Source organism: Crocodylus siamensis, chromosome 10 (genome assembly GCF_052110815.1).
Source record: "Crocodylus siamensis isolate JL-2025a chromosome 10, ASM5211081v1, whole genome shotgun sequence".
Lineage (NCBI taxonomy): Eukaryota > Metazoa > Chordata > Crocodylia > Crocodylidae > Crocodylus > Crocodylus siamensis.
The window spans coordinates 5,114,311-5,129,919 of record NC_143404.1 but is presented as its reverse complement, the minus strand read 5'-3'; the positions used below and the strand labels follow the sequence as shown (position 1 = coordinate 5,129,919).

Genomic DNA, 15,609 nt, shown 5'->3' with positions numbered 1-15,609 from the left:
CACTTGGGAGGTGGCTGTAGGTGGGGATTCAAGTCACTGGATGGAAGAATGTGGTGAAATGTTGCCATTTCTGTACTTTCCCCATTTTCCATTATTGCTTCTGTATTTCTGTATTGGAGAAAGATCACTCAGCTCATAAGAAGCTGGTACAAATGCTAGGGAGCTTACCATCTCTCCCTTTTAATCTCGCATACAAACAGTTTTAGTGAGAAGCCACTTTCAGGCAACCCAGCCAGACATACCTTACCACGAATGTGCACGGGTAGTAATCCACTGAAAAGTTTTAACAGAGAGACTTATACCTGACAAGAGAGAGAAGGCACTCCCTCCTTCTCCTCCTGCCATTTGTTCCCAGCGTCACCTGTGATGCATGCACCAAAACCAAGTATACACATGTATTTTAACGTGTACTTACTCATTAGCATTCAAGCTAGCTGTAGCTTTGATGATCATGTAGCAGAGTGTGAGGGCGCTGAGGAGGCCAAAACTGGCAATAATAAACCATTCTTCTGTTGACAAAGGAAAGGGAGGAAATCACTCGTGGGAGAAGGCTTATGTCAAAGCGATGTCAACATATCCCTCAAACACTGGCAGAAGGCAACAGGGTTTTAAGCCATGACTGGCACCGGGAAGTGAAGCAGAAGGAGGTTAGCCATAGAGTTACTGGAGAAGGCTAGCAAAGAAGAAGTGGAGAGAGGTGTGGAAAAAAGCATGGCACAACAACATCTCCTGACTCAGCCCAAAGGTTAGCGAGAAAGATCACTTGATGACAAGTGAAATGCAAAACAAGGGAGAATGTAAATGAAGACTCCTACCTCTCCTACAGTTAGAGAACACTGCTGAGGTTGGCCTTCCTTAGCTCAGACTGTCTCTCTTCAAAAAATATTTGCATGCACACTCATAGAATTCAGCACATTCCTTTTTTCTCCAAAGCAAATGCTTTTGTTCTATTTTAAAACAAAAATCAGGGCCACCCACCCAGTGTTTAAGCATAACTCTAACAAATTTTCTCCAACATGGAAGGAAGTGCTGTTTGAAAAGGAGACTTCACCTTTAACAGAATATAAATAGTACATACAGGTACTTTAAAGCGGAAAACCTTGATGCTAATATTAAAAACAGTGGACAACAAACAAAGGCATTATTAGTTGTGATACTCTCCCTTCCTGACAACTTCTACAGATGCTGATAGATTTTGTTGCAGATCTGCATTGCTGAATACATATTTTAGGTTCAACATGAATGTATCAATTAAGGCGCACAATGCACAAAGCTAAATGCCTGTACAGCTTTTTTAAATTTAATTTATATCCATCAGGGTGAATTGCTGCTTATTGTTCTCAGTTCTTTACTATGGCAACACAGCTGAATGCAGGTAACTACAGCTGAGAGTAGACAGTTAACACACCTACAGTCAAGGAAATTGAGCAGTTAAACTATTCAACTTTGTTGTGGGTAGGCAAGCTTTCAACACTACACAAACACAGACCAGGATTAATTTGTCTTCAAGAGAGATTTGAGTAAGGGATTGCACTAGTAGTTGACAGATGCCAGACAAAGACTTGTTGGTTTTGCAAATGAACTCGGTTCCAAGTTTTTATTTGCTCACGAGACCAACACACTTCTAGAACTGATTACACTCGTCAAGACAAGAATAATTTTCTATGGCAAGCTTCCTTTGCTGTAGCATCTGAAGAAATGCTCCAGAAAGGACAGGACTAAAAATACCGTCTTAGAGAGCTAAGAATACCAAGCAGTGTCTCTGACTTCGAGAGGCTGGATGAGTAGTTAGGCAAAATTGTCTCCTTACTTTAAACTGTCTTGAACCACGGAAGCTATTTTTTTTTTAAACAGTGAAAGAGAAAAAAAAACCATACCAGCTATCTGTGCATCAAATCACTGGTCTACAGCATTTAGAAAATGATGCAATTCCATGCACACTGTGCAGTATTCACCGAGGCCTATTTATACATCAGCAGCCCAAGGTGGAATCTGCTCAGTGGAATTTTCTCCAGTTGCTCCTTTAAAAAGAGGAGCCTGTGAACAATTTGGTCAAGCAGTTCAGTAGCAGTCTTCTGAGGCCATGAAATTCCTAGGTTATGCAAGGTTCAGAAGCCTCAACATCAAATGCAACAAATTACAAATTAAAAGGGCAAGCATAACAAAAGTCAGCCTTTTGGATCTCTGTTGCCAGCAAAAGAATTTTTAAATGCGACACAGAAATTGCAAAAGGGTTTGTTTGTAACAATGCTAATTTAGAACCAGCTAACTAGTTAAGCATCTGCACAATATATTTTTAATATAGTAAAACAGTAGAAGCAACCAAAACTTCCCAAACTGTCAGTTTGTATTGAACCCTGCTGTATGTTTGTTCCATGTTATATGAAGAATGTACATATTAATAATAAGCATTTGCAATGTAGCCCCCGCTTTAATTAGTTTATTTGAAAAGCGTGTACTTTTCTTGTATGAACAGAGTGATCACTTTTCTCTCTGTAAGGCAGTGGTTCTCAATCTTGTTAAAGTTCAGGCCCCACCTCTGAAAATGCCAGCTTTTAGTTTTCACTCATTTTTTTGACTATGCAAAAAAGAGAGCAGTTTTTCTGTTGCAAAGAACTCAGAAAGACCGTAACGGTTCAGAATGTTTTTAGCACTCTGGATTCCTATTTGAAATCCTTGGATTTATATTGTGAATCATGTTTGTACGTCTAACAGTGCTAACGTTGTGTGGCACCCTCAAAAGGATGTTATGGCACCCCAGGATTCTCTGGCACCCTGATTGAGAATCGCTGCTGTAAGGAAATCTTTACCACTGCCCTGGTGTGCAGAAACACAGCCAAGCAAACCACAGAGCTCAAATGAAGGCCAACCCCCACTTACTTGTTACAGCAATGTTGATCTCCCCTGACCGTGGGGTCAGTTCCCCATCCTGTGGAAGCTGCGACATGCCAGATGTGCGCAAAGGCTCAAGGCTGAGCGAACTGTCATTGGCAAAGTCACCAAGTGCCGATCGTCTGTTGGGTGGCTGGCCTCGGGTGAGCCTTTCCATGTCAAAAGCTACATTATCTGTGCACGGCACATTTGGCTGAAAAACAGTATTTCCACAATAAAATGCTAGACTTTCTACGTGTGGGCAGCTTGCAAAGTCACACATTTCCCCTTTATCCAAGATTGTTTGAGAAAGCTTTCTAAACAGAGAAAACACCAAACAATCTGTAACAGTCTCTCTATAACAGACAGCTACCTCTTCACTTTCAAGCAGGAACCCTGAAGAGAAGCATATACAGGTGAGAGAGGTCCAGATCATGAGTCAGGAGAGAGCTGAATAGGCTATACACAACACCTAATTTACCTAACAGCAAGTTTACTTCCATTGACCACGAAACCAGATTCTCTCTGCACTCTCCTTGCACAGTGAAGCTATAACAAAATGCTTGTCAAATCCTACCGTTTCTCCTTTAACAAACTTGGTTGCGTTAATCACAAAAAGCACCTGCCCACAATGTGCCATGTGCAGCTCTTTCTAGAAAGTGTCTCTGGTTTGTCATTAAAAGGGCTAGAAATATAGGCCTGACTCCTCCTTTGTCATGCTTGACTTAACAGCCGCTGTAGGCATGGAATGAAATTTCTCTTTACCCTTACATCTCTTGCTATGCCCTTCCTCATCTTCTTTATTAATCCCTGTGACAAAAGAATTCACCTCTGTGCTCCCCAGACAGAAACAGTGGCAGAAAGGTCTCTTGGGAGGCCACCATCAGAGACAGGAGGTAGGACTATATGGACCTGTGGACTGATGCACTACAAGAGGGCTCACTGACAGCATTTCAGTATGTAAGTGTTAAAGGGAACAGCAATCAACTGGTCACTTTGCCCACTGGAGTAAGAGACAAAGAAACTGGCTTGATTTTCAGTGAAATACATTTAGGTTATGTATCAGGAAAACATTTCTAATGATAAAAATAGTGAAGCACTGGATCAGGCCAGCTAGGGAGGCGGTGGAATCTCCCTCACCAGAAATTTTTCACAACAGATCAGTGACGGGCTAGGACTGTGACCCTGAGATCCCTTCCACCTCTGCATTTCTGTGATTCTGTAAAACTTGAACAAAATGAAGGTCACAACGATATAACTTACCACAATTCCCAGTGCCTTCAAAATGTTCAGTTTACACATGGGACAGGTACAGTGCTCACTTAGCCAAGGATCCACACAGGCTTTGTGGAAAACATGCCTGGAAAAAAGCAGATAAAGACAAGATTATAAGCAACCTTGGAGAGAGATTTGTATAGTATGTATGAACCAGTTAAGTAGAAACAGTGAAGAAGTCCGCTATAACCAAATCCCAAGCCCCTTGCTCAAAATGCAGCATCTCTTCCAATACAATTGTATCTACCCTGTTGGGAGGCAAGGTATACTGGGTTGGCTGGAGCACCACACTCATGCAACTACACTGCTTCTGGTATCCAAACTAATTTAGGTATCTCTGCATGTCATTTCACTGTGTTGTCAGCACACTCTAGGGCTCTTCCAAGACCCTGTTCCCAATGAAGCAGTGAGCAGTGTCATTAGAAGTCAAATTTATCTTTATATATCTGTATTTTTTTAAAAGTAATTTTCAGTAAACCAAACACACCAGACCTTATTTCTTTACTGGCTTTTGTCACTCTCAAAAGGTATGTAAAAATACCTTCTGAGAATTGGAAAGGACAAGTCAACTACCACTCCATTATAAACAGATCTTCTGAAGACAAGAAAGCAACATGGGCTTCTACTTGCACAGCAGGAAATCTGCATTGGATGATGGATCTGAATGGCTTGCAGAAGTTTATTTTCAGATCTATTAAAATAAGGGTCACAGCACTGGTTTAATGTAATCATAGGAGTGGAAAAGGATGCTAATAACACACTTAAGCAAAGGGGTGCCCTTGGCCTTACTTGTGGCACATTTCTGACTGTGTAGGTGTGGCAGGAACTGGTACCAGCAGCTTTTCTACCTTGTACAGCACTGTCATGAACTAAAAGTAATCTACTCTAACCTATTCCTTTCACAAGTCCCCATGTTTAGAAAGGAGGTAATTCTTTTCTAGCTGCTCTGAATGCCGAAGTCAAGCTACTAATGTGAACAGGTCTGATTTTGAATGAACACAGACCGATGAAGTGAGAATTGCTGCTAATTGAGAAGCAGCTTTGTTCTGACATCTCAGTGAGGGAAGAGGTAGCAGCTCAAGCAAGATGATCTGGCTATTACACAACCCACAGATGGCTGTGCTGGCTCCCAGAGCTACTCAGAAAAAGGGGGAGTGGGAACAGAAGACATTTGCCTCCTTCAGGTTGTACTTGTGTCGGATGGGACTAGGCTCAGCATGGAATTTGGGCCTACATTAAAAAGAGAAGCACTGTTCTTGATTTCAGATTCTCCTTCCCTACCGAGGGAAAATTTTGAAGTGGATTACAAGATGCATCGCTAGGAAGCTACCTTGCAAGAGTTCAGTAAGTCACGCTAGTAATCTACCCCAGAAATCATTAAAAACAGAGAGGAAGTACATGTGATAGCAATCTTTCTTGTGTTGATAGCATGAGTGTCGGGGATTATAGTTCATCACTAGCATTAATTTCCAGTTTACTACATGTGTGCCAACCACCAGACTTAAGCAAAGGTGCACATGTACAAGTAGGAGCCTAAACTGATATGCAGAAAATTATTGAAAGGGAAGGTTTTAGCCTGACATTTCCAGACAAGGTTGAATTTGCAGGAGAGAAAGAAAGAGAAGGGGAAGGAGAAAGAAAGAGAAAGAGAAAGAGAAAGAAAGAACGAATATTCCTGATATATGATCAGAGACAGACATATGAAAGCTTGTAATATTACCTGCAGTCAATTTTTAGAACAAAGCCATAGTTCCTGTATTCATGGGCTGGTCTGCTACATGGCATGGAGAGCTGAGCTAAAGATAATTGGTATGCACGGTATTTTGAAGGTATGAGACTTGTACTTCCTTGGTGAAACAGTGTCTGTCCTCATCAGCTTGCCTGGTCTCTCTACTTTTCTCTCTAGCATTCTTAATAAAGGCAAAGTACACTGAAGAAACATCCATGCAAAAAAACCAGGATATGTTTCTTGCTCAGCTTTAGAGTACTGTATTAAAAAAATGCTTGTTTCTGATGTCGTTAGCTATTAACCTTTTCTGTTTATCACTTGTGGGAGCACAGAAAATGCTGTTCAGCAGTCCTTTGGGGATAGGAATTGACTTGCAATCCAGTAGTACACAATTACGTTACTGTGGCATCTTAGACAATTTATTGCTGTTAGTTACTTACATTTCTTTTTAAAACTCCACAGTTGGGTTTTTAGAGGGGGCCATACATTCCTAACAATCTAATATTTTGGGGAAATGGCAGACATCAAGACATCAGTATGAAAACAGATTTAATATGTCATTACCAGCTGATCAGTGCTTAGCGCTATAAAAGCACGCAGATCAGATTAGGCACCATGTGATACGAATTCCAATGTGTACCTAGCAAACGGTATATGATTGTACGCACAGCCTGATAAGATTAAAAAACAGCAGATCACCTGAACTCCTTTTCTGACCTCTTTGCTAATTGTTCTGAAACCTTCTCAGCTCTGGGGACCTTTATCGATATTTTCCAGAAATCACAGTCCAACAAAAGCTTTTATTTATATTAATCAGTAGGAGGTTGCTGTTTTTTTCTCTCTTCCTAAACATATCTTGCTGGCATTGATGCTATGGATCAGGCTCTGCTTGGGGTTTTGCTTAAATTGAAGAGCAGATATAAAACGACAGCGATAACGACAAAGTTTGTAAAGGTCGGCATGAATGAGAGTTTTTGTGCTTTTTACCATCAGAAAAAAAAAAAGAAAAGAAAAGGAAAGTATGTTTCTTCCTGTCCTCCTGTAGGCCAACATGCAGCGTTCCCAAGCCATGAATAGGAGCAGTCCCTGGCAGCTCTTCTACCACATGCTGATTAGAGTCCACCAGCAACCAGATGCTGGCAGGGAAAAGCTGAGTGCCCCATGCTCTAACCCATCAGCTCTGTGGCAGTAGAGGCTCTCCCCATGCTGATGGTTTCTACTCCTAAAACATACTTAATCTTCTGTGAGTGCATATACAAACAGAGACCCATTTGCATCCTACAGGGTGGTTTCTTTATGCCATTCCAGAGAGAGAAGACAGCCGGCGTAGTCTTTGTCATGACTCCCTTTCTTCCATTTTCCCAGCAAAGGCTCAAAACATGTGTGCACCCATTCTACTGGATCAACTTGGCTTCAACCTGATGTTCATTTTTATATTAATTGAGCTACCTCTTGTTTGCTCTTTCCTCCCACTCCATTCTTGTTTTTCTGTAAGCTGTTTTCTGTCCATTTTTCTTGTCCTCCTGATGCATTTAGTTCTTTCCACTCCCCCAGCTCCCAAACTGAACAAGTTAAAGACGCTCTTTTCCCCTCTGTACTTTTCTCTAAACTTGCTTCTTTACTTCTCTTTCCCTATTACTCAGCATTCCCTATCATCTCAGTTTGGCATTCTCCCTTTTCACTCTGGCTTCCCTCTTCCTCCTATTCCAGAGCTATAATCAGGAAAATGGAATGGAAGCTGTTTTTTGTAGAAAAGTTATTCAAGAATCTTGCCTTTCCTTCTTGATATATTTATTTACTTATATAAATATGACAAGGGCAAGAGAACAGTTCTAGCCAAATGCTCCCCAGGCTAAGATGTCTAAAAAATGACCAGGGTTCCCTGTTTTGAGTTAGGCTGGGTAGATCTGGCAGTTGTCCCATCTCATCAAAACACAAAGAGCAACTGGCGACGTTTGCCAGCTCTTGGTACTGAACACAACTCAACTCAGAGGCAGAGCAGACTATATAGAGTACATTCTATATAACAGGATGCACACAAGGGATACTGTCCTCTTGCTACTGGTCATTTTCAGTAATTGGAAAGAAGATTTTTATTGAATTTACTTAAATCTGCCGCAGAATTTCCCATCTGTCACAAAACTCAGCACCAGAGTGCATGCCAGAAACCTGGAGTCTTGCCACAGACTCGGATCCAACTTACTGCCGAGTGCACAGGGCCCTGCTTATTGTGCATCTGCCCCAAACAGAAGCCTCTCTGTACCAATGGATGAGAGTGACAGATGAGCACTTTAACCACAGAGCACAATTTAGTAACTACAAAATGAAATGCTACTTTCACACCGAGTACAGGAAAAAAAACCCTGCAAGGACGTCACATGTCACTGAATCCCACTGCAATGATTACAGCTTCCTTCACAGGCACAGTAGAAAGAATCCAACCCTTCCATTTGGCTCCTCTTGGCCAAGACGACTCTGGTTATTTTTCTAATTATTACAACACATTTCCTCGTATCTAGCTAATAAACTGGCTTGTTTTTATTGCTTCATTACTGACTGCAAATATCATACTGGAAGGGTGGAGGAAGAGGAAGGAGTGAGAAGAAAGGCAGAGAGATTAAGATCTTGTGAAGCAGGATAGGTTGGCTTTAAATCAGCAAGCAAGAAGCCTTGATTTAAAACATCAATTTTAATCTTGTACTTATTTTACTAAGAACAGGTCGCCTCTCATTTGTGTTAAACTGTATGGGGAAGATGATTCAAATTCAATGACAAATACACAGGAACTTTTTTATTGAACTAAACAAAAGCTTTAATGTACCGATACATCAGACAATTCACTGGATAGTTTTGTTCAATCAACATGCAAAAAATCTACCTGCAGCTCATGAGCAGATGTCATTGTTTCTGGTCACCAAGTTTTAAAATACCAAGCACCAAGTTTTGGTGCTTCAAGTGTTTAGAATTAGGACTGTGGCTGGGCAATGCCTCTCAGTATGCACCAGCTGAACAGCATCCAGGTCAGTCCAGCTGAAGGACCCCTGAGATGACTGGCTTCTGAAAGTTAAGGGCTCACCCTCAAAGGGTACACCCAGTATGAAGTGGTAGAAAAAGAAAAGGTGAGAAGGGCTAAAACAGGGGTGGATCCAGCCTGCTGACCAGTCTGTCCCAGGCCCCCGGCAGACTCCATTTCCCAGCAGGCCCCGACGTGGGGGGTCCTACAGGCTTCTGTGCTGGACCAAACCCCGCTGCTCGGGCACCCCAGCCTGTCTGCCCTGCATCCACTGCTGGGGGCAGGATCTGTGTGGGCAGGGTGTGCAGCCAGGCGGCTGAGACTGGGCTGCAGCTGGAAGCGAGGCTGGAGGATAGGGCCAGGGACACTCTGGGATCTTGGGGCAGCGACAGCGTGGGCTGGGGCAGAGCTGCGATCTGTCAGGATTCCTGATGGCATAAAAATGACTGCAATACTTTATTTTTGTAGAGTCAGATTAAACAGCTTGCTACATATACATAAACAAGTTAATTTATTATAACAATATCCCAGAATATGGAAAACTAAGTATAAACCAATCAAGATTCCTAAATAATCTAGGAAATGTACAAGCAACTTAAGTGCTTCAGAACTACAGGGAAACCTGAGTGTACCTGGCTGATTAGCAAGCAAGCAATTTATATTTACATACGTTTTACCTTTTTACCATCACATATATAACTGCCATAATTTTTTTTAGCAGTTTCCCATTGTGCTTTGTACATCTGTCAGCTGCTTCTTGATGTAGCACAGATATAAGGGTTTTTTCCGCCCCCCCCCCCCCAATATAGGAAGTAGGAAGAAATACATTCAGAACAGGAAAAAGGAGTTGGCAAAATAAAAATCAAGATGTAGTAATTTGAAAGTTTTGTAAAGCTGACACGGGTTAATTAAAGAGTTACAACCAAGTGTCGCTAAGACATTGTTTTTCTTTCCATTGTCTCAGGCCTACTTAGAAGCTGGAAGATAAAGTCTAAGCTCATTTTCAGCTTTACCACCCGGTAAAACATTGTAGCTTGCTTTCTGTCAGTGGTTCCAGAGGTAAGAGCAGAGCTACTGGCTGATTTCTGACTGTGCACCAGTGCTTTATACTGCCATGTAAGATGGTTAACTTTTTTTTTTTGGATTCCAGCTAGATTCCAAGGGGTTCCAGTGAATGGGTGAAGTGTTGTGCTGAAAAGGAGTGGGTTTCTGGCTAAAACATGAATATAGTTGGTCTAACAAAAGAGATCACATTTACCCGAAGAACCTTGTCTGCCTGTGTCCTTAGACCAACACGGCTGTAACGAACAACCCTGAAGTCAGGAAGCAACATGAAGAACACCATTCATACTCGCCTGCCCTGCCTTCTCTTTACTACTGCAGTCCTTGATCCTCAACCTTTGACAAGGGACCAGCATTGGCAAAGCAAGGTGCCTGATGAGATCAGATGGAGCAACTGGCATGCTGTCAAAGGCAGCTCTGTCAGACAGCTGTGCCAGTATTATCATTTGGGGATGTGAAGAGACTACTTTGATATGAAGTGAATGAAGTAAAGGGAACAGAATCTATTTTCCTTTGCTCCAGTTATGATATATCTGTAGAGTCAGAAGTGCGACTATAAAATGAAAGTTTGGGTATAACTACATGCAACTCATGTGGGTACCAAAAACAGCGAAGGAATGGTGGGATGGATAAGCCTATAAAGTATGTGCTCAAGGTCTCACGCAAGCTTGTATAACTCAAAGACTGTGCCACTGAAGCCTTGGTGCTACTGGAATACAAGCTAACTAAATTAAAGCTAGCTTGGGTGTACTTACACTGCAATCAGACCACCCAATTGATGCGCAAATGCAAGTTTACTCTTTGTATGGGCTCTTGACTGAGCTCACACAACACTGAATAAGTACCATCCATTTCATTCACTACCTTCCCTCTGCTGGAAAATACCGGATGTTCATTTATTAGTTATTATCGACCAGTAAAGGGAGTTGAAGCACAGTTGTATTCATTTCTTCTTGGGACCAATGTAGGATTTGGAATCCATAAAATACTTGCCCTTTCAGATGAAGTGTTTGGCTCAACTAGGCTGGTATTAATTAAAAATGCACACCCCCCTCCCCAACATATTAACCCCCACCCCCAAAAGTCTGTATTATGAATCCAATTTTTAAACAATTCTCTCTCAGCAGCAGTTTACTTTGTTCCTTTAAAGACACCCTTTTATTCCATGCATTAAAGCCTGCTGGATTGGTAACACACATTAGAAACAACTCCCTGAAATGTGCACCTCAAATGAAATCTCTACCTCTACAATGCATTAAGAGAACACATTTTGTGGCTAGATCATATTACGCCATTTGGTTCCAAGTATTAGCCACAATCTAATTACTGCAAACTGATATACAAGCAAGCCAAAAACTTTGTACTCATCACAATCTTTACCTTGGATTGCCCTAAGCTCATTTATACTCAAAAGCAGTTTGAACACCAACTTTTGAGTAGTGATTTGTATGCGTACACACATGTGAACGAACTCAAAACTGCAAGAAAAAGTCTTGAGAAGAAGAAAAGTCTGGAATTTCTGGACAGCCTTTTCTTAACCTAGACCAGCAATAAACATTTCAGCTGCAAAACAGTACATAACTGAATGACATCTTGAATTCACAGAGAAGCAAATAATTAGTCTTACAATGTTTATAAGGAGAAGTGGGACAAAGTATCTTTGCACAAGAAAAGGGAAAACATGTTTTTAAAAAAAACCCCAAAACTTAAATTTGGACTACAAAGTTCAATGCTTAAAAATAAGCCTTTATAAAAATCTAAGGCCAGGACCAACTGTTCCATGCATTTCTAAACACTGCATTTCAATGGCAATAGCTTCTAAACAGACATCTCTCTGCAGGGTTTGCTACCCACGCACTAGTGTTGAGCCTAAATAAGAAACAGGCATCATTCATTTTCACTGTCCAGCAAGTCTGTGAATTTATATAAAAATAAATTGAATTCCATTTCCAACTTCAGTAAGCTAAGGTGCTAACAGAAACAAACCTAGTGTGTAAATTTTTTTTTTACTGTATGATATACAAACTAATTTCACACTGTCCTTTTAATATCTTATAATAGAAATTCATTACGCATTAGAAGAAAAATCTTCCACCTATCTAGGACAGCTTGCAGGAGGATTTAGAAGACTGATAATGAGCTGCTATATGGCCCTCAGGGACATGGGACTGATGCCCGATTTCAACACCACGACTTACTTGTTTCTAGAGTATCATGCAAAAAGCTATTTATATACTTGGCATAGGGCAAGTTATTGCATCTTGTCTCCACATATGCATAGTAATTTATATTTTTTCCTGTTGGTGGAAAAGGGGAGGAAGGAGGAGGATAAAAATGGTGTTTCAGAACAAAAGGAAGAAATATCCTTAGCAACAGTCAAATGATTAAATTCCCCACCAATACCCAGCAAGTGAAAAAGCAGTTAAACCAGCAATCTATCAGAGACAAGTAATGTCACTGATCAGTTCAAGAGCGGAAATAATCAGGAGGAAGGGAAAAGAAAATAGTGTCTCTGGGGGCCTCGGGGTGTTTAGGAAGGGCACGCAGGAGCGGAAGTGGTTGTCGCACTTCAAATGTGCCAGGACAGCATCTCTAATCTATTTTTCCCACCCAGCAAGATTACAAGGGAATGCAATGACAGTGGTGGGGAGATTATTTTGTAAACATGCAGGTGACAGTGATGCTGGAGTGACAGCATCCCTAGGACCTGGGGGAATGCTTGACCGAGCTGGAGTTGCTGAAACAGCAAGACATCAGGTTGCAGCAGTCACTGTGTAAATTCTGCATCTGTGCCTCAGTTTGCTATCATTAACCAGGATGCTGGGTCTGCCCATCCTTCCGTCATTAAAGCTCCTTTCGTCTTATTCTCTCACTCGAGGTTGCATCTTTCATGCCATTCAAAGCTTCCTGATCTGTTATTTCTTAAAAACCCCTTTTGCCTGATCTCCATTGTCAATAATTCTGCCAGCTATCAACTGCAAGCCTTTCTACTGCATTTGAAATAAGACTCCCTGTCTTAAGCATTACAGCATTACACACACCTATACTGGTATATAATTATTAGAAAAAAAGAGAATGTGGTACATAAAATAAAACAAAGGGGTCTTAAACCCCGCCCCAAAACACAGTGCAAACATTTATGAAGAATAAATCCTTTTCCAAGGAAGAGAAAATGCTAGCTTACTTGCATGGCAGAATGCGGACAACATCGTTCTGCTTGTAACTCTCAATGCAGACAGCACAATGATCAAAGTCTGGGTCAGTTTCCTAAAATGAACAGCATGAAAACTAAAGTCAAAAGTTATGACTGTATTAAAAGCAATGTAGGCACTTTGCAACTGAAGAATCCCACTAGCCCACGGAGCACTAGATATGCAAGACAACTATTAAGAGGAAGATACAGAAAGTGATACAGGTTATTAAATCCTACATTTCCCCCCCCGCCCCAAAACCCACATGTTTTACCTGCATGTCAAAGTCACCCACTCATCTAAAACTACTGTTTATATGTACCTGACATTTAAGTTAGAGGAAGACAAGACAGCTGTAACCATTTTGTATAAACAATCTCTTCACATTGACTCAAGGAGGCAGTAATTTTCAAGGGTGTTTTATCTATGTTCTAGTCTATGGCTATGGTTTATAACACACTTTTTTTGTATAATACTAAAAGATATTCTTTCATCCTCTCCTGTAATAAGAAATAACATCCTCTCCTGCCATCATTCCATGCTTCAAAAAGTCCAGCGTGCTCTCAATCTTCAAACCCTCTCCACAGCCTCAAAATTACTCATGCCCTTCTTAAGCAGAGAGGGATTCAGGTCAGGATGCTTGCTGGCTCTGCAGTATTTTGCTACAAAGATTACACTCCGATTACTGTTTCTACACTGACAGAAAGAATTTCACTTATTTTAAGCTTTCCTTTGGAGAAAGACAGATGTCACGTAGGCATATCCATGGCATTGTTGGTATACAATTAAAACCTTTGTGCTGCACACACAGACTGTGCTTTCTCCCAGCCCAAATTCAGACAGTTCTTTTCAACACCAGCAAAGTACTGAGACAAGGACATCAAAAACCACAGCAAGACAAAATTAGCAACTCTGCTGTAGGAAACAGGCAGTCAATATTTCATGCAGAGAACCCTGATGGGCTGCACTGATGAATGACAGATTTATTCCTGTATTCCTTTCAACTACATATACGCCTCCTGCTGCCTGTACTGCAACCTCCATATCACGTAACAGTCTTGCAAGAAGACAGCATCTTTCCTCTCTGTATTAAGTTCTAAATATATTCACGTAGGCAAAGATCTATTGCAGAAAGTTCTTATAGCCAAAAGGCATGGGGGGAGGAGGGGAGGAAAAGAACACAGGCTTGGGGAAAAACATCTTCCTCAGATTTCTCTTCAGGCAGGCACAAATTCAGAAAGCTTCTGCCATTAGAGATGGTACTGGTAGGAAAGATGAGACAGGCAGGCCTAAAAGGCCAAAGAGAAACTGCCTGCTTTTTAATACCATTTATTTAAAGTCAGGTCTATGCATGATGCAAAATGCAAAGGGACAGTAAAAGAGGCTATAAGCAAACCTCTGGTAAAACCAAAAACCTGAAGAATACCTACAGATTTATAATTTACAGTGCATCAATTATTCTGTGATAGCCAACCACAATTCCTACAGTTTCAGATGGCAGTGCCAAAGAAAATAACCTTATTGTGAATCCAAGGAGAGGATGTGGCAGTAAAGATTAAGGACTGCCTGACGATTAAAATTTTTAATTTTGTAACAGCTCCAAGCATCCTTTAAGTAAAAGCTAGTGTGCAATTCAACTCGTGTCACTCCAAGAACACATGACTGTTGAGAAATCACTTGTATGTGCATCTTCATCCCTAAGCCTTCTTCCACTTTGCATAACATACATGCAACTGCAAGTTTACTGCGACTTGCATTACCTGATTTTAACCCTGCCTTTTCTTTGGTACTGATCATTTATACAGAGCATAGTAAAGAAAACGTCATGATGGTTAAACAGGGTTCTGCATGACGCTTTCTGTACTCCTGCCTGCAAAACCACCAGGGCCAGCTAGCACAGAAAAGCACCTGACATTCAAGTTGCCAGACAGCGCTCACCAAGTTTACAGGCAAGAAAACTTCTCCGTTGGGGAAGCAGAAGTCACCTAGAGCTTTTGTGCATACTGTAGACAGTAAATATTACAGAGGGTGACCTCTCCAGCAAGCCACACAGTAACAGATGAAAGGGAGGAAGAAACAGTAAATTATTTTTCCTGCCAGAGTGAAATACAAGGCTCATGTTTATTGTGAGAAGTCTCATTACTATACCTTATCGCCCTTCTTTACTGTCCTGGTTGCTAGTTTGCCGATGGCTTTCTTGGCAGCATCTCCAAGGCGACGCTATTAAAAAGTTATAGAAAGAACACAGGAATTAGTGCTGAGAATCAAGCTATTTTTTTCCTTTAGAGGACTTATTTTGGCTAATTATCAGCACTGCAATGTCTGTCTGCTATAGCTAGGCCAGTGCACAAACTGTAGAGGGTACAGTAAAGACACAGGTGCTGGCAAATATATCCAGAGAGAACATCCAAGTACAGACCACGTGGGTACAGTTAGGGTAATCAGGAGTCTCAGACTGTTGTAGCCAT

At 41.2% G+C, this 15,609-nt stretch overlaps 1 protein-coding gene across 3 annotated transcripts in view; it reads right to left on the bottom strand.

The window, feature by feature from the left end:
* Positions 1 to 15,609, bottom strand: part of RNF130 (ring finger protein 130) — an 82,324-nt gene that overhangs the window by 17,888 nt on the left and 48,827 nt on the right. For 2 of the 3 annotated variants that reach the window (XM_090064552.1, XM_090064550.1), the window contains exons 4-8: positions 15,290 to 15,361; positions 13,135 to 13,217; positions 4,135 to 4,231; positions 2,881 to 3,085; positions 416 to 509 (exon numbers count right to left, since the gene is read on the bottom strand). In XM_090064552.1, coding sequence (XP_089920678.1) covers positions 416 to 509; positions 2,881 to 3,085; positions 4,135 to 4,231; positions 13,135 to 13,217; positions 15,290 to 15,361 — 551 coding nt within the window. The remainder of the gene's footprint in view (positions 1 to 415; positions 510 to 2,880; positions 3,086 to 4,134; positions 4,232 to 13,134; positions 13,218 to 15,289; positions 15,362 to 15,609) is intronic. The other variant, XM_090064551.1, reaches the window with a different exon arrangement.